The sequence below is a fragment of the Alnus glutinosa genome, chromosome 1 (assembly GCF_958979055.1).
Source record: "Alnus glutinosa chromosome 1, dhAlnGlut1.1, whole genome shotgun sequence".
NCBI classification, from domain to species: Eukaryota; Viridiplantae; Streptophyta; class Magnoliopsida; order Fagales; family Betulaceae; genus Alnus; species Alnus glutinosa.
The window spans coordinates 16215463-16235239 of record NC_084886.1 but is presented as its reverse complement, the minus strand read 5'-3'; the positions used below and the strand labels follow the sequence as shown (position 1 = coordinate 16235239).

Here is a 19777-nt window from a genome sequence, read left to right as displayed (position 1 = left end):
AATGAATTAAGATTTTTCAAAAGAATTGCTGCACCCCATACGGACAATATAATTTTTTAACAAAATGAAATGAATAACACCTCATTGGGAAGGACTCGAGAAGAATGCCGCTAGATGTTATGACATTTCTTTCAAATTTCATAATCCAAGTAGGCTATGGGTTATTTTATCAAAAAAATGATTTCTTTACAACTTTCGTACAATAATTTTCACACAACTCATTCTCACATTTTGTAAAACTCACATGTGAAATCCATATGCTTGAGTCCTCCACAGTGTGAGAAGAATTATGTAAAAATTGTAAGAAAAGGATTGTGAGGAATCACTTTCGTATTTTGTCTGATGTGATTATTGTAGTTTTTGCTCGTTGAGCAATTGTACAAGAAGAGTTTAGACGACGGAAAATTGTAGATATTATCTTAAGTCGAATAGAGTTATAACATTACTGTTGAGCTGATTAGCAATATCCGAGCCAATGAGGTGACAAACCGAGCGCTTTCTAGTGCCCTCATTGAAAAGTCCAATTATTGTTGGTGGATACATTTATACAAATAATACAACCATGTTGACCAGAAGGTAACGTGGAAATTATTTATCGGTAGACCAGTGTGAAACTGATGGGAGAAGGGGAAAAACAGAGTTTCTCTTCTATATAATATGGATCAGGCAGACTGTCCGTAATACTGCCGGGTTGGGAAGGAAAAGCCATAATGAGAAGTTCTTCTCACCTGCTCTTCTTCTTCTTCTTCTTCTTCTGCCTTCACCTTCTCCGCACATCCAATGGCCAACCAGAACCAAACACCACAGGCATCACCTGCACAAACCAGACTGCCTCTCCATGCCAAACCTACGCCTTCTACCGCGCCACAGCCCCCGACTTCCTCGACCTGGCCTCCATAGCTGACCTCTTTTCCGTCAGTCGCCTAATGATATCAAAACCCAGCAACATATCCTCCCCTTCCACCGCTCTCGTTGCTACCCAGCCCCTCTTCGTTCCTCTTACATGCTCTTGCAACTCCGTTAACTCTACCACTACCATCTCTTATGCCAATATCTCGTATACAATCAATTCAGGCGACACGTTCTACCTTGTCTCCACCAATAAATTTCAGAATCTTACAACCTACCAGTCTGTTATCATTGTCAATCCCACTCTCGTCCCGACCAACCTTTCTATTGGCGTTAACGCCATATTTCCCATCTTTTGCAAGTGTCCTAACAGGACCCAGTTGCAAAATCAAGTCAATTATCTGGTCTCCTATGTGTTCCAGCCTTCTGATAGCTTATCATCAGTTGCTTCAACGTTTGGAGTACAGCAACAGTCTATAATTGATGTTAATGGAGATAGCTTTCAGCCTTTCAATACGATATTCATTCCGGTCACTCGGCTTCCAGAACTGTCACAGCCTGTTGCTGTGGCTCCTTCTCCTTCTCCTCCTCCTCCTCCTCCTGCCTCTGAAGAGACTGATCAGCGGGAAGGGGTCGTTACAGGATTGGCAATTGGGTTGGGAATTACCGGGCTTTTGCTACTTTTGCTTAGTGGATTGTGGGTTTATAGAGAGACTGTGTTGAAGAACAGGAGGGCCATGGAGGAAGATAAGGAGAAGCAGAGCCAGCTGCTGCGTAAGGAAGGGAAGGGGTTGAAGAAAATGGAGTCGAATTTGATGGCAGATGTTTCAGATTGCTTGGACAAGTACAAGGTGTTTAAGATTGAAGAGTTGATAGAAGCTACTGACGGGTTTAGTGAGAGTTCCTTGATTCAGGGGTCTGTGTACAAAGGGTGCATTGATGGGGAGGTCTATGCCATCAAGAAGATGAAGTGGAATGCCTATGAGGAGCTAAAGATCTTACAGAAGGTAAAAACCCTCTTTTCACATATTTCAGTCTTTACTGTTAATTGGGTTACCAATAATAAGGTAGCTTAGATTAATAAAGACACAGGAATTATGTGCTTAAATCGGGAAATCTCTCTAAGTTTACTTTCTGATTTTAGCATTCACATTGGGCTAGCCAAAATAGGTAAAATGTTAAGCCACTCATCAATTCAAACCACTGATTTTTGCAAATTTTCAGCCAAGGAAGCTCAAAAATCCCATTTTAGTATCCCATTATGGCGAGATAATTGAGGGAATGATATCATCTATTCATTTTGTTTTTTGTTTTTTGTTTTGTTTTTTTTTTTGTGTGTGTGTGTGTGTGTGATTTTTTTTTTCTTTTTTTTTTTTTAGAAAAAAAGAAAAAGAAAAAAGACATTCATATGGGTTTTAGCTTTTGAAAATACTTAAAAAAAAAAAGAGTATGAGATTACACTTAAATTTGTAGAACCATGCACTTTCCCAATAAATGAATCAGTGATATACTACAATAGAGCTTTATCTTAATTATGTTTGGATTTGAAGCTTTCCAACAGATTAGTCTCAATGACATGAGTCCAGGAGCATTATAATATCCTAATTCTTTATTGCCAAAGGAATATAAAATAATGGTTAGGTGAACTGATCTGTCTATAAAAAATGCTAAGGTTTTAAAAAGTACTATGTTAGAGCTATGTCACCATGATCCACTTGTTTAGATGCCCATAGAAATGACATTATTCTATTGTAATGTACCATAGTGCTTGATGCATGATACATGCACTTGGAAATGTTAATGAAGATGTTATAATATGATGAAGGGAGTTCTACAAATTGAACCATCACCAAAAATGAATTAAGAAATGCAAATTATTGTCATCTATGTAGGAAGATAGTTCCACAGAAAAGATTATTCCATTAACTTCCAACTGTGCCCTAGAATCTGTATTTTAGCCATTATCAAATGTTATTTCATTGGCTGGGTCACATTCTGACTTCATTCTCTAGCTGGGAATCTTTTCAATCTTTGTCTTATTTTTTAACTTGATCTTAATTACATAATAGTTTGGGTAAGCTTTTCTCTTTTGTTTGTTTTTGCTCAAGGGAAAAAAGAAAAAACAGATAAGCTGTTTCTTTCCTTTGTTTTTTTTTCCTATGATTTGGAAAATTTTTAGCGGACAAACGGACAAACAATAAGCTAGACTGCTGGAGGGAAACGGACGGAAGAAAAAGGTCCAGGCCTGAATTCTAAAGAGGCCAAGAAAGCCCAAAACTTGGCATTGAGGCTTAAAAGCTTGGCCATTAACCAAGCAAGGCAGAAAGCCATCTATGCTCTTAGGAAATATATGGGCTTTGTGCGCAGAACTGTATAAAATTGGCTAGATAATGACATTTTTTATTATATCTTTTTGTTTAATTATCTAGCTAATGATAATCACACCCATGTCACACCGGCTAACATGGCATAGCTTACACTTTTATTTTTTGAAAAAAAAGTTGTACAACAATCACTTCTCAATACTAAAAATACTACACACGGGTAAGAAAAATGTTAAATTTACAACACCAACACAACAACCACACAATAACCTATCAGATGAGGGTGGGCCCCACACACTAGGGCCCACCCTCATGACTCTCATGTGAGAGGTTGTGTGGTTGTTGTGATAGTGTTGTGTATGAATCAAATCCCCACGGGTAATTATTTTTTTACATCACATTGGTGTACATCAACTCTACACCAAGGCACATAAGGTGTGGGACCCATGCATATGGGTCCCATACATGTGGGTTCCACATGCATGGGTTCCACACTCAATGTGTCTTGGTGTAGACTTGATGGAAACTAAAGTGATGTAGAAATAATACATCCCACTGCACACACATCTCATTAAGCTGATGTGACAATGCCCGTTAGTCCAGTGGGATGCGTGTTGTATGTAACAGGGAAAATTATACAAATCCATCTCCTACCAATTTCATTTTCAAATCCACCATTGGATTTGTAGGACTCACAAATCCAATGATGGATTTAAAACTTGATTGTATAGAGATGGTTATGTGGTGAATGTCTAACATGTCTCATGTAACAATACTCTTGTTTTTTAAGTGTTTGATATTATAAGTCACTTAAAACATGTCATATTAGCCAATGTGGCATGGGTGTGAACATAAGCATTATTCCACAATCTTTGTTCTCTCTTTTCTTTTCTTTTCTTTTTTTTCCCCTATAAAATAGCTTTTTATCTTGGATGAAGTAAGTTTAATCTTTTGAATTATCAATGAGAAAACCATGGTTGTCTTGTGCAGGTAAACCATGGGAATTTGGTGAAGCTAGAGGGCTTCTGCATAGACCCAGAGGATGCGACTTGCTATCTAATCTATGAGTATGTTGATAACGGATCTCTTCAACTATGGCTGCACGGAAACAAGCAGGAAAAACTGAACTGGAGAACAAGGTTACGAATAGCCATTGATGTTGCAAATGTTCTCCAATACATACACGAGCACACCAGGCCACGGGTTGTACATAAAGACATCAAAAGCAGCAACATTCTCCTAGACACAAACATGAGAGCCAAAATTGCCAATTTTGGGCTGGCAAAATCTGGATGCAATGCCATAACCATGCACATCGTTGGAACTCAAGGTTATATTGCACCAGAGTATTTAGCTGATGGGGTGGTCTCAACAAAAATGGATGTGTTTTCTTTTGGGGTGGTCTTGCTGGAACTTATTTCTGGGAAGGAGGCCATTGATGAGGAGGGGAATGTTTTGTGGGCAAAGACTAGTGGAATTCTGGAGGGCAATGAAGAGAGGAAGGCAAATAGAGTGAAGAAATGGATGGATGAGGTTCTGAAGGCAGAGTCATGCTCCATGGACAGTGTGGTGAATGTCATGAGCATTGCCATTGCTTGCTTGCATAGAGATCCGTCAAAGCGGCCAAGTATGGTGGATGTTGCTTATGCGCTGTGTAAAAGTGATGATTTGTGTTCTGACATCTCGGATGATGGAATGTCATCTACACTGGTATTGGCAAGATAATTAGTCAACGAACTGTTTGAGTATGCTAGTTGATGGAATCTGTATAAGAATAATGTGAACGGTAGATTTGTACGTGTGAAATTTTGTAATGCAATATAATTTTACTTTTCTACACCAAGAAAAGTGGGAGCCACGCCACAAGAGGATGGTAGTGACGACTGAGTCAAGTCTGTGTCTGATTCTTGGTGGTGGCACAAGAAAAAGATGCAAACCAACAAAATGGACTGAATTCCTTGTGCTTATTATCGCATATGGAGAAAATTAGTAATCTTTACCATTAGTTCTGGTCATGCAAGTCCAAAACCATTAAAAATTTGCCTGTTTCAAAAGGAAGAATTAGTGTTCCATTTATAAACCCCTTTTATGTCTTTCTCACCAAATCATAAAAGAAAGTGGGAAGTTGCTGCTCTAGTGCTTTAGGTGTTGTGAGTGCAAGAATATCTTCATGATATTCTCACAATAATTACCCTATTTACAATGTGATTATGTAGGAGATTTTATTTTCATTCTACTATTATTATGTGCATTGTATCAACAAGTTATCCTTGACTATAAAATTCAATAAAATTCACTTTTCTATATTTTTCTCGTTCCTTTTACATGGTATACAGTCATTTTTCTGTGGTCTTCTCTAGTCTGTCTAGAAATCACTACCCCACAGTTTTCCTAAAATTCAAGGTGTCTTCTAGACTGCCACGATTTATACCGAGCCGGCAGCCCACGCTCTCTCACGCGCCCCAAGAATACCTCGCCGTGCAGCCCACGTGCTCCACGCTCTCACGAGCCCCAAGCCTATTGGAGGTACAACATATGAACATAGCAGATCTTTTTCTCAACAGTCTTAGTCTTAGATAACAACAAAGCTCAATTGTTTGCGTCAGGGACCAGGTCAGTCCTTCTAAGATGAATTGCCTCTAAAAACAACTATCTTTGACTAAGCCAAATTTACAATGTTTGGTTATTGCCGCACAATTCGTCAATTTTTTTTTTAACTAAATCTTTACTTTCTACTGGTCCGACCATATACGTGGAGTGACAATTTTTAATATGACCCGTGAATTCGATATGAACTCAATACAAAAGTAGCGGGTTATAGTTTTGTATAATCGAGTTTAGGTTAATTCGAATCAACCTAAATTGACTTGTTTAATAAATAGGTCAATCACGAGTCAACTCCTTAACCCATGAGTAACCCGCATAACCCATATAAATTAAATTTGATTTTTTTTTTCCAATTAAAAAACAAAACCCTAAAAAACTAAAATTCATATAAATTCATTTCTATATAAAATTCATAAATTCATATAAAATAGATTTTTTTTTTATTATTTAAATCATATACAAGTCGAAATAGGTCAAACAGGTTGTGCTTGGGTTAACCCAACACAATTTGTTTATTAAATGGATTATCAAGGTCGGGTCAAACCAACACGAACTATTTATTAAACGGGTTAGCAAATCGTGTCATGTCATCCTCTAATTTAAATGAGTCGTGTTAGAGTTGAGAGATTTAACCCGTTTAATTAAATGTGTCAAAATCAGGATGACCCATATTAAGTTGGTCCATGAGTTGACCCGACCCACCAATACAAATTGCCAGCCTTACCATCTATACTGCCAATAGTTCCAATTTCTATGTTAGTAAGTTAGTAACATAGGTTCATCATCTACCCACAGTTATCTGTCACTAATACCTACTTAGTTCTGAACCTGTCATTAAATCTTTTGTATGTTGGAGTTGGACAACTTTGTGATGAGCTTGGCCTTGAATTACATTTATCTAATCAAGGTTGTGGTGTGCAGACCCGGGTCAGCTCGTTGGGAACGATCGTTAGACCGAGAGTCTGTTTAAGCTCTCCTTATATGTTTCTCCCAAAGTGTTCGTTGCTACTCAAACTCACTCGTCATTTGTCTCCCTCAGTTTGTTACACTCTCGTCTAGGTGACCATGCAATCTTTAAAGTTCATTCCTTAGTTTTAAATGGTAATTTAGGTTTCGTTTGGTACGTAGAATGACTATTCTACTAAAAAAATGAATATTTTCTTTTTTACGATTAAATACATTTGACCTCCTTGTGGTTTAAAGACTTTATTTTTTGCCTCATGTGGTTCATTTCGTATCGTAGATGGTAACTCGTTTATGGTTAAAGAAGGAGATGGTACCTATGTCCAACTTCCGTCAAAAATTTGACGGAAGTCCACGTCAACACTTCTAAAAAGTTGACACGTCTCTTATACCTAATTAAAAAAATAAAAACTTAAAAATAAGAAAAACTTCAAAAAATAAAAATAAAAATAAAAGTTTTAAAAAATTAAAAAAGAAAAAAGAAAAAAAGAAAGAGGAGTGGCTTGAGTCACCACCATGGCTGGTTTGGGAGTGGCTGAACCACCTCCATGGCCCTTGGGGGCGGTTCGGCCACCCCCAAAGAGCAAAATGGGGGTGGTCGAAACCACCCCAAGAGTGTTGGGGGTGGCTCGGCCACTCCCATTTGGCCTAAGGGTAGGTTTGGCCCATGAGGGTGGTTCGGTCACCCTACAGGCAAAAAAAAAAAGAAAAAAAATGTTTAAGGTTTGGCCCTTAGGGGTGGTTCGACCACCCCCATGACCGGCTGGTTTGGGGTAGCTTCAGGCCAATTGAGGGTGGCTCAAGGCTCTTGAGGGTGCTTTCGGTCAAACCCCTAAGGGCTATGGGCCTAAGCCACCCCTCTTTTTTTTTTTTTTTTTTTAAAAAAAAAGTTTTATTATTTAAAGTTTTTTAAAATTTTTAATTAGGCATATGACATGTGTCAGCTTTTTAGAGGTGTTGACGTGGACTTCCGTTAATTTTTGAACAGGAAATTGGACAGAGGTGTTATCTCCTTCTTTAGCTATAAATGAGGTACCATCTACAATACGAAATGAACTACACTTGGCAAAAAATGAAGTCTTTAAATCTTATGAGACAAAAACGTATTTAACCATTTTTTTTTTAATTGAAAATAGAAGAATGTTGACATGAAATAGTTTTGAAATAGTCATTCTCATGATTATTCCATATGTTTTTTTTGAAGTTAAAGATCCCTTTCAATAGATTGAAACGAGACCAAATCGGTCTAATGTCCAGGGTTACAAAGAATCCCTAATAAACTAAGTCAGAGGCACAGGGTTAGAGTATCCTCCACCCAGGCAAGGTCAGACTTAGACCACCATAACAGACCACAGCTGCTACAAAATAACCTAGACAACAGAAGATACCTCTACGTATACATAAGCCTCTACAAGATCGATGAGAGGTCACACAATCTGTGCTATACACTAGCTTTTACAGACCAGGTTTGATCTAAAAATACAGAGCAACTGTCTTACAATACAACAAACACAACAGGGAACAAACGACAAATCCGGAACAAAACTGGGTCACGCCATCAAACCGACCAGAAGAAACCGGAACCAACACCTGGCAAACACGCCCCCACGAGCATGCCCGAAAGAAACCCCTGTATACAAAGAAATGCCCCTCTTGCATGGAAACGATTCCCCAAAGAAAATAACCGTCACTCGAGCCAAAGATCCAAACCCGCAAGACCATCGAAAAAACAAACAGGGGCATCAACAGACAAAACCGTCAGAGTGGAAAAAAATGCCAGGTTCGGCACTAGTGTCCACCAATCAAACCGGAAATCCAAGATGTAAAGCCCTTCCCGTTAACAAAGCCCCCAAAGCACGGCAAAAAAAAAAAGCCCTATACACAAAAAAAAACCCCTTTAACAAGAAAACCGGTAAATCAGAGAAGGAAAACCATCCCCCGAACCACCAATTCGTCGCCGGTGAATCCAATTAGACCAACAGGGCAACTTCAGTCAGTGCCGCCAATGTGAAAAAACTCCAGAACTTAGACCCAAAATCAGCACCGGTGGCCACAAAACAAGTCCCCAACAACTGTCGTTAACCCCAACAAACCAACACTACAACAACCTTCTCAAACCAGAAAAGGCCGAGAAAAACAAACCATTTCTCCTCTAGGGTGCCGACGACGCCTAAAGAGAGAAAACTTTTATTGAGAAAACAAAACTTAAACAAACAAATGGGGGAGGAGGGAAGCGTAGGGCTTCCCTCCTCCAAAAAACACTCCACAAAAAGACGATTCCCTCATAGGCTGAAAAATGGTTATTCCATATGTTAGATCATTATCATATACTTTAACACTAATCTCATTTAGTTTGTGAAATGAATATTCCATTGAAAAATAAAATAATTATTACCAAAAATAAAAGAGAGTGGAATGGAATGACTATTCATACTCTTTAGTTTGGTAACAATTTTATATACATTAATTAGAATTTAATCAAAATTACTAAATAAACCCCCCACATTATTATTTTTTTTTTAATAAAAAAATAGTTTAAAAAAATCAAATAATAATATATATTTTTTTTTGAAAACTAGTGGGTGGTCGACCACCCCCAAATACTCATCGGGGGTGGCCTGTGCAACCCCCAAATGCTCCGGGGGTGGTCGCAACACCCTCGGAACGCCTCAGGGGTCAACCACGAGGCGTTCCAGGGGTGGTGCGACCATTGTAAATAGGGTTTTGATTTTTTTTCTTTTTTCTTTTTCTTTTTTTTTTAAAAAAAAACATGGAAAGAAAATAGAAAATAATCAGTGGTTTTTTATGAAAATGTCTATTCCTTTCATTTTTTAGAGGAATAAATATTCTTTTTCATAAAGGAATAGTTATTCCAATGGAAATACTATTCAAAGGAATAAACCTCTATTAAACAAAGTAATGACTATTCTATAAGAATAGTCATTCAATTCTAAAGGTCTATTCCGCGAACTAAACAAGGCTTAAGGTTATTGTATTCTACCTTTTTTCATCCCTAGCAAAAACTATATATATATATATATATACAATAATTATTCCACGTACCAAACATAACTTTAAAATTATTAATTGATAATATTTCGATTGTATTATAATAACTTTGCAATATAAGCATTTTAGCATTGGAGCTCATCAAACTTGGAATTTGCACTATGACTTTCAATAGTGATCAATTTGGTCACCCGATTTAGTTGGTGGCCTAAGATTTTAAGAGCATTCTTTGCAGCTACCCATTCATTTTTTTAGAATATAGAGAACAAAACTGCTTTTTACTTCTTTATCAAAATACACCCTATAATAGTTTCTCTTTACTTTTTCTTATATCAATTAAAAATTATTTCTTTATACTTTATTTTATTATTATTATTTATGTTTTTTCTACAGCCATCGCCCCCAAGCACGAGATTCTCTCTTCTTTCAATTTCTCTTTTCTACAGCCATCCTTTCTCCAGGAAATGATACTGACCACTGACCAGGGGTGAGAAAAAGTTTATTTGCATCTTCAACATGAAACCCATTACTTTAATCTGTTAAAGCATCCATATAAACTTAAAGAGAGCAAAACCCAGATGCGTTTTCCTCTACCAATTTTTTACTGAAAAGTAGATGCGCCAGCTTACAGCATAGATGCGCCAGCTACAGCTGTAAGCTATACGTAGCGTTCGAAATTTTCCTCCACGAAAGTTTTTATTTTCTTTTTAGATTTCATTCCCGCATTTAACCATCATAATAAGTGTATAACAATTCGTTTATATGAGGGTGGATCTCAGTGTATGGAGCACACCCTCATGTAAGGAGTTGTTGTACACTTGTTGTTTTAGTACGTGTTATAAATCTAACATATATATTTTTTTTTTTTTAAAAAAAAAAGGTGGCACAATTCACGTTTTTGTGTTTTTATTCGACAGAATTCTGGTACAATTCACGTGAAAGTACACATCATTCCTGTTTTTTTTTTTTTTCCCTCTCCTCAAAACACTTTCATTTATTTTAATGCAATTTACAATAACTTACTTTAATGCCACCTGCCTCACCCACCCACTACTCTTCCTTACTATTGCAGGTTTCATTTTTCCGCACCACATTATATAAGTCTAAAGTCTCTTCACTACATCGTAGGTAGACATTATTTCTCCATCTAACTTAAGAGCATTTCCGATGAATTATGCAACTCTTACTTTTAGTTAGAATAGTTAAGCAAAACTATAAAAAAGCCTTTCATTTCATTATCTACTAAAAATACAAAATAAATTTGTCCTCAATTTGTAAATAGTGTAACTCCACGTGTAGAGTTATACTATTTACAAATGCATCTTTTTTTTTTTTTAAATTTCTCTTAGGCCTCTCTCCTCTCTCTTTGGCTTTTTTTTTTTTTTTTTCCTTCTTTTCTCACTGTTGCTTGTGATTGTAATTAATTAGTAGTTATTTTTTACTTCTTCACAAACAAACAAAAAACTCGTATTGGCATTTATAACTTTTTCCAAATTCATTCATGATATTAGTTTTAATCAAACTTCGCCACTACAGTATAAACAATTCAAATATTGCAATTCTTTCTATAGTAGGGTGCATAATAATAGCGAATTTTAATGATAGTTAGAAAAATAACTTTTAAAAAAATTATTGCGTTAGAAAAATGACCGTTTTAACGAAACGACCATTGTAAAAAATGACCGTTATGAAAATAAAAAATAAAAAAAGTTTGAAAAAAAGGACAATAAAAAAAATACAATGTAGTACTTAAGATAAAATGGAGGGATTTATCTCCTGTATATAAAGCCAATATATTGCAGGTTTATTTCATCAAGCAAAATATAATTTTTTTTGCAGAGTTTTTTAGTTTGGAATGAAATTTGGCTTATAGCTTCTTCAATTCTAAAAAATGTCCCATATTTTTTCAATCTTGTAATGCATGACCATTATTTGGTTTCTTGTGATGATTTTTGGTGATACTGTGTAGGTGGTGATTATGCTGCTAGAGATGAGAGTTTTATTTAGTGTTTTTTTTTTTTTTTTTTTTTTTTTTTTTTTTTTTTTAGAGATGGGTTTTTAATTAAAATTAATAAAATATTCTAAAATTTATTATTTTTAATAAAATAGAGAAGGAGTTTAAATAAACTATTGGAGTAAGGTCTTGAAATGTGGTTAGCTAAGTTAGCAAAAGCGAGGTTTGGTTAGTCATTTTGCATAAAAAAATTTACATGAACCATTGTGATGAGTGTTCTTACATACTTATTCTTGCTTGCTCTATTAGACCTCCAATGGCAAATAACCGGGAGGCACTTTGGTAGGAAGGAACTAAACAAAAAACGATGCATCTTACCTCAAGAATTGGTGGTTTAATTTGGGAATAGCTAGAGGTAATACTTTATGTCATAGTCTATCCTTCTTTTCTTTGAGTAACTATGGCTTGGATAAAGTTTGATTTATGGTATTTTTGTAAGTACTGCTTGGATAGAGTTTGATTTATAGTATTTTGATGAAATTTATCTGAAGCTATGATCTTGTTTGACATAAATATATACCATATTTAGCTTGTTGGGGGCACTCTCATTAGATCATAAAACACTTGTGATCGATGAATAGGTCAAAATCATTATCATGTTATTTGAGACTAGGAGCATGGAGATCCTTGCTTAGTGGATCTTTTGTCGAACATGGAGGGTCGATCATGAGTACTTCATGATCAGTTCTGTCCTTTATGTGTGTGTAGTTGTATTAATTTTCCCATAAAAATATATATTGTTGATGCTAAATTTTTGAAATGTGACGTGTCAGCTTCTGATTGGTCAATGGACTCCGGATTGCTTGAGACAGTAAACCTCGAGGGGATTTCTTCAATGCCCTGCAAGACAAAGGGTCGGCGGGGTTTCCCTGTCACGCCCTCTCCGACGATCAAGGTAGAAGAAATTTAACGAGAAGGAATTGAAGGTTTTTTTTTAGGAAAAGAGAGTTTTTTGCCTGTGTTTTTGTTGTGTCTTTTTCACCTTTTATCTGGGCACCTTTTTCTTCTTTCCTTATCCGTACAATTATTTATTACTCTAAGATGCTTATCTTTTCCCTAATTAATCCTCTCCCGCGGACCCAAATTGTCATCTCCTGCTACAGCTCTTGCTTTCCCAACTGGCAGCGGTTGGCCTCAAGTGATAAGCCAAGGGCTTTAAATGAAGTGATTCCCTCATTTAAAGCTCTCATTTAATGTTTGACTTCTCCTCTTCCTCTAGTCGTACTCTACGTATAGCCGTTGAATCCTACCTTGTTTTGGTGCTTCCAACAGTATCACTGGGAATTTCCCTAACATATATATTCAGGGAAGCAGCTATTTATTTTAGATTATTGTATTTCATGTCCTCTTTCAACATTTATTAATTTGTTATATTTTAGATTACCATTCGCGGTAAGGTTTCAACCACATGGCATGGTTGCATGCAGTTGGGAAATACAACCTTACTATTCATTTCCATGCATATTCCATATTCTTCCTCTCTTTCATTGTCCATATCCAACCAATGTCTATGTTCATCATCATCGCCTTTTGCTTTGTATCTTCCTTATCGGTAACACCTCTTTGAAGTTGAAGTAAAGAGGGACAAATAACCGCTGTCCAGAACGAGAATTTAGACAAGTAGATGGCATCTGATCGTGATCACAATTACAACCCTGTTGATTAGGAATCTCAGCAGTACTCCAAGGGCTCCTGCCCGTACGTTGGCTGTCTGTCCAATATTGGACCAGAAAGAGGAACTAGGGACCTACACCGGGCACGGGCGTCTGCTATACATATTGATATTACATATACCGACTGTAGATCTGTGCAGTTTTACGGATAATGCAGGTCATTGTGGCATACTTGGGCCACAAACATCAACATGAACATGTGAAGTGTGAACCCCACCTTTCTACTTGCGCAAAGGTACGGACGTTGTCCTTGCTTTAGGTGCATTGGTGTCAGCAACTAGTCAAGGTGTGCAGACAAGTTTTCGAACGTTGACGTCGGTGCAGATCACATCTTCAAAGAATCAATAGTTGCGCAAGAAAATAGGAAATGAACAGTCTAAAATGGAAGTTGGAATATTCCAACCACAAGCAATATTATTATTGGAAGAAAACTCTATTCATGATAAATACGACCAATCGCACAGCAGTTTGTTTTTTATTTTTTATTTTCTAAATTTAAGAAATAAAATTATTTTTTACTTTTTGATCTAATTAAACTATACAATAACTTATTTTATATTTTTTTATACCATTAAAATATTATTTATTTATAAAATATAAATTCCTTACTTACTTTCAGATTATTTTATAAAATCACAATATAATCTCCAATGATTTACAAAAAAATAGATAAGAAAGTTAAAGTGATATCCACTGCATTACATAAGACTATATTTACAGTCATATGCGAGCTAAAAAAATAAATAAATGAATAAAAAAGTCATACTTGATAGTTGGGTTGAATTTGATGGATGACGACATTGACTTTGTTGGAGTTGACAATGATTAGACCATTGATGGGTGAAACTTATTTGGCTGGGTACTTCATTAGCATTTAAAATTTAGCATTATTTCTTGTTAATTTCTTATTTGCTTAAGTTAGAGAGTAGCATAGCAAAGGAGAGAAAGAAATGAGACTAGTGAATCTTGTCCTAAGGAATAATTTCATGCGACATGTGTCCATGTAACAAGGGACGGAGATATACATTTTAATGGGAGGGTGTCAAATAATTTTTTTTTCTTAAATAGGGGTTAAAGTATAAATATAAAGGTAAATTTTAAGTAAATTAAATATAACCCAGTTTTGATATTTTTATTATTCCCTTTAAATTAAAAATCAATAAGCAAAAGTGAAAAGAGTTTATTGGAAAAAAAAAAAAAAAAAAAAAGGTAAAGAAAACTGCTGTCCAAAGATTCAGAAAATGAAAAATAAAAAATGTCTTAGTTTTTGTACTGAAATCGAGAAATTTCAGTTTGATAAATTGTGTGCTTCTCGGCCTTCTCACAAGGCTTTACCTAAATGACATGGCTCTTGAAGCTAACATTCTCTTGTTCTTTTTGTTAGAACAACCCACTCTAACTAGCACAATAGCCTACTAACTGCTATACAAAACACAATATATTCTACACAAAATACATTTTGGTAAACACAACACAAAAATAAATGAAACGCATATTTTCTAGACTTTTCTAATACCATCTAGCTATTTTTGCCAGTTTTACGTTATTTTTGCCACACATCCTTAGGAAATCGAGCTTTATAAGGCGTGTGACTCCTCAAATCCACACATGTCTTCTTCCAATGCAGTGTTTTACTAAATCTTTTTTCATTTACTTTGAACAAAGCCTCTACAACTTTGTAAAACTGCTTCCATTGTTATCTTCTCAGACATGTCTATTGCTACCCGTTAAATATTAAAAGAAAAAAATTTGACAATAAAGCTATCGTTTCAAATGGGATGAAATCAGTTGAAGAGATATAAAAGGGAATGGCCAAAGGGCCAAAAAAAAATTTCTTGCTAAAGGCCAGTATGCAAAAAAAAAAAATCTTAATTTTTACCTTAATCACCCCCGCCGGCGTTTATCTCCGTCATTGCATGTAACTGATATTAAAGCACACTCCAATGTAATACGCCTACATAATTGCGCTCATCTAAATTAGGGCTCATTTTTTTTTTTTTTTTTTTTTTGGTGTAAATTTTTTTTATTTTCTTCGGTATTTGGTGCGATAAAAAGTGATTGTCAAACCGAGAAATGCAAACTTTTTTAATCTTTTTGTTGATGCTAAATTATTGGTATGTGACGTGTCAGCTTCTGGTTGGTCTTCGGACTTCGAATTGCTTGGAACAGTAAACCTTGAAGGGACTCCTTCTATGCCCTGCAAGACAAAGGGCCGGCGGGGTTTCCGACTACGCCCCCTCCGACGGTCAAGTTAGTATGAACTTAACGAGAAGGAATTGATAGAATTTTTTTTAGGATCAGGGAATCAGAGAGTTTGCTTATCTTTTCTTTTTTTTTTTTTTCCAATTGACCACCTTTTATCTGTTTTTCTTCTTTTTCCTTCCTTTATCCGTACTGCCATTTATTATCCTGAGATGCTAATCTTTTCTCAATTAATTCACTTCCGCGGACTCAGATAGTCATCTCATGCTACAGCTCGTGCTTTCCCAAATGGCGGCGGTTGACATCAAATAGCAGGGCCAGTGCCTTTAATGAGGTGATCCTCTCATTAAAGCCCTCATTTAATGTTATAACCTTCCTCTTCTTCCGTCTGGATTTACCCTTTTTGTAGCCGTTGAACTTTGCGCTCTTCCGGGGTACCCAAAAGTGTCGTTGAGAATTTCCCTAACACTTTTCAAAAAATTGTTTCCGTTTTTTAATATCATAAATTAGTTTCTGAATTCGAACTTACTTTTCGTTCATTGTTAACCGCGGTTGAAAGTTGCGAAATACGCCGGAAGTTGTCCGTCATTGTCAGCAGCCAGTGCCACATATAAGAAGAAGAAAAAGTATCGAAGGGGGGGCCGGCCGGGGTTATAGGATGAGAGGGAGGAGCCACATATGATCGTCTTGAAGCAGTAATGATTAGCTGGAGAGTTGGGTCGGACCCATCTTGTTGTTGTACTGTTAATAGATTATGCCCCACCTAGAAAATCAAGTTTTAGACGCCTATGACGCTGACACAATTCAATGATTCGAAGGGGACAACTTTTCGTCCGCCCTACTCCAATGTGTATTCGTATTCTTTTTGGGTATTTGTATTTTGATCGGTAAATAAGATTTTATTCAAGGATTTGCTTGTCGTAATGTTGGTTGTTGCCATCAAAAAAGCCTAGGCGATTGGATAAGGTTGATTTGCAAGAAGAATACAAAAGCTGATCCCTTACCTCGCCTACAGGCTACAAGTCATTACTTTGGCACTCCTTTTAGAAATATGCTAAAAAACATCCCTTCATCCTCCTTCATTTCCCCTTTTTTATTAAATAAACTGATTTTTACTACTATTCAAACAAATATTCCACGATTACAATTATTTGCCAAACAAACTCTTTGTGTTTCCTCACTCCTTTAACTGTTGCTAAGGATTCTGCTCTGCCCAAGTTTATTTGGGTTTGTTTGGCGAATATTGTTGTGTTAATTTTTTTTTAGTAATTATAAAAAATGATTAATGTGATATAAATTAGAAATAAGTTTTATAAAAAAGAAAAAGAATTTTGTATTGTAGTGAATTTTTTATTTAAATAGTAATAAAAAATTATTAATGTAATTTAAAAAGTAAAAAAAAATTATAATGTTTTGAAATTGATTATTTTAAAACAAAAAATAAAATGAAAAATAAAAAAACTATTAATGTTTTTACCCCAAATGGCCAAAAAGAAAATAATAATAATAAGAAGAAAATAAGTTTTGGCCCTTGAGGTGGCCGAGCCACCCTCATGGGCCAAAACCCTCCAATAATTTTTTATTTATTTATTTTATTTTTTATTTTTTAAGTCCATAGGGGTGGCCGGGGGTGGCTAAGCCTCCCCCTTGCCCAAAATGGGGGTGGGGGTGGCTGCCTAGAGGGGTGGATCAACCACCTTTTTTTTAAAAAAAAAAAAAAAAAGTTTTATTAATTTTTAAAGATTTTTTTTATATTTTTTTTTTATATTGTGTTACATGTCAACCCTTTAATTGATCAACATGTGACAACCTGTTAAAATTTAGACGAAAAAATAGACGGAGATATCAAGTTTGTCTTTTTTCAAATTTCAGGTACCATTTGTAATGCGAAATAAAAAAAAAATTATATTGTTTTGAAAATGATTATTTTAAAAAAAAAAAAAATATGGGAATGTTACCAAACACCCCGGAACGATTCTCTGCAACTAAAAGTCAAATTGCAAAATCACGTTCATTCTTGACTATTAACTGAACATCACATTTTTTTTTTAAGATCTTTGGATTCCCGGGTACTTAAAATTTTGAAAATGCGTCTCTATTCATTCCATATATTTTTAATAATTTGTTAAAAAATATATACTTTTTTTAAGTAACATCTGAAAAGTATATATTTTTTTCAAATATTTTAATACTATTAAAAAATTATATACTTTTCATATACTTAAGGACACATGGCAATTTCACTCAATTATTTTAATACTATTAAGTATATACTTTTCATAATTTAGATTGGAGAATGTTTCTCCACTCAGTTTAAAGGAGACAGATACTCTATCGGCATCAAAAAAAAAAAAAAAAAAAAGACAAAAGGGAAATGGATGCTGTTTATCTTTGTTTAATTAATGTTTAAAGTAGTATACCTTTTCTTGGATAATCTGCCGCTTTATTGGGTGCAAGAAAATTGTAGAGCAATGCACGTGCTCGACCGCTGGCATTAGTGAAAGCCACGTGAAAAACCAGTGACTTCCCCACGTGAAGTCTTTTAATATATAAAATTTTCTCTGCTAATGTGCACCAAGCCAATCAAAACTTAAGAGCGTACTAAAATATGGGCCAAATTGTAGTTGTCACCTAAATTGGATCCGGATTACATCCGATTAAAATAATAATTGGGCAAAAAGATAGGAAGAGTAGGAGGGGTTGTTGGTTACTTTATGTGATAGTTAAATATCTTTATTTTTCTACTGCAGATTTGATATTGAATCAATATATGTCTAACTAATGGTTTGTTTTCAAACATGTTTTCCATGCGTTTAATTAATGTGTTTGCTTATGTATTAGGAAATACACGTTTTGTCACGTAATTGTTAAATGGAGAGTTTGTTACATTTTATGTGTTTGGCAAATTATAAGTTGGCGATCGCAACCTTAATTGAAGCTATATTGTATTTCAAGTTTCAATGAAAAAACCAAAATGTCTCGATCGAACCTCATTCAAACCCAACTGAATCTTAGTATTTTACAATTTTCATAGAAAGCCCCTATCGCAATCACTATCGAAGCTTGTTCAATCAATGTTGAACCATGGTGTTTCACATAATGCCTCGATTGCAGTCTTGATTGAACCGTGTTTCGATTGAGATGATCATTAAGCGAGAATCAAGACCATTGATCGAACCATGTTCAATCGCCGCTATGCAATCCTAGTTTGCATTTGAATGAGGTTAAGTCTCACTCGATGGAGACAATCATACCTTATTTAATTTCTTAATCGACTTACTCATTAAATCCTATGTTTCTCTACAACCATATAAGACCATTAAACCACAAATTTCATAAGGCGTGGAGGCTATATTTCATTGTTCTTAGAGATGTTCCTAAATATCTTTAAGCTTAAACAATTTGATTCATATCCTTCTTCTACATCAATCAACCCACTGAAATTCCTTCAACCATTATATTTATGGATTGTAGCAAAAAAGATTTGTTCGTGAATGTGATAATTATGGAAAAATGTCAAATGTTATGGAGTTACTGCGGTAAGAGGTGAACGGTTTTTTCTTTTTAATTGGGGTTGCAAATTGATTCACTAGTTACAAAGGTTTAATAAAAGTAGATCAATTTGTAACATAAAATCTTTTATGGTGATATTTTAGGAGTTGACTCGCCTTCGAACTGGTTTTTGTTTTGAAAAGTTCTTCAAAAGTTTTAACTTTGTTATCAAAATTCATGTATCTGAATTTGTATATGCTTCATGTGGTTTTTTGGAAATTTTTGTGAATTTTTCCTATATTTAAGAAAGGAAAAATGCTTTAGTGAAGCTGCTAGAATGTTATAGGGAAGCTTCCCTCATCCTAATTTTATTAAATAAATAAAAAAGGCTGTTTTTCTTTTGCTTTTTCTTTTTATATAACATTAATTTAAAAGAATATTTAAATAATATAAAGAATTGATAAAAAAATTTATTGTGAAGGGTATTTGAACAAGAAAATAAAAATGAATTTGGCTTTCTAAACATAAACAAAATAAAAGAGAAGCGGGTGGAGTGCTGGGAGGACAGTGGTCCAGTAAAATTCTGTCGTGGACTTTAGAAAGGGAGTGGTCAGACTTTTTGACGACATCAATGAAATCCCATG

General features: G+C 35.2%; 1 protein-coding gene across 1 annotated transcript; it reads left to right on the top strand.

Annotated features, from left to right (window-relative positions):
- The first annotated feature begins 601 nt into the window (after window positions 1–601).
- LOC133874640 (serine/threonine receptor-like kinase NFP) lies at window positions 602–5487 on the top strand. The gene is made up of 2 exons (XM_062312518.1): window positions 602–1856; window positions 4164–5487. The coding sequence occupies exons 1-2, from the start codon at window positions 711–713 to the stop codon at window positions 4896–4898; spliced, it is 1881 nt and encodes a 626-aa protein (XP_062168502.1). The 5' UTR covers window positions 602–710; the 3' UTR covers window positions 4899–5487.
- The last annotated feature ends 14290 nt before the right edge of the window (window positions 5488–19777 follow it).

What these genes read in the sequence shown, in the direction of transcription:
- LOC133874640 (XM_062312518.1), top strand. Translation starts at nt 711, where the DNA reads ATGAGAAGTTCTTCTCACCTGCTCTTCTTCTTCTTCTTCTTCTTCTGC. An exon ending in AGCTAAAGATCTTACAGAAG is followed by an intron (nt 1,857 to 4,163) that starts GTAAAAACCCTC and finishes TGTCTTGTGCAG; the next exon opens with GTAAACCATGGGAATTTGGT.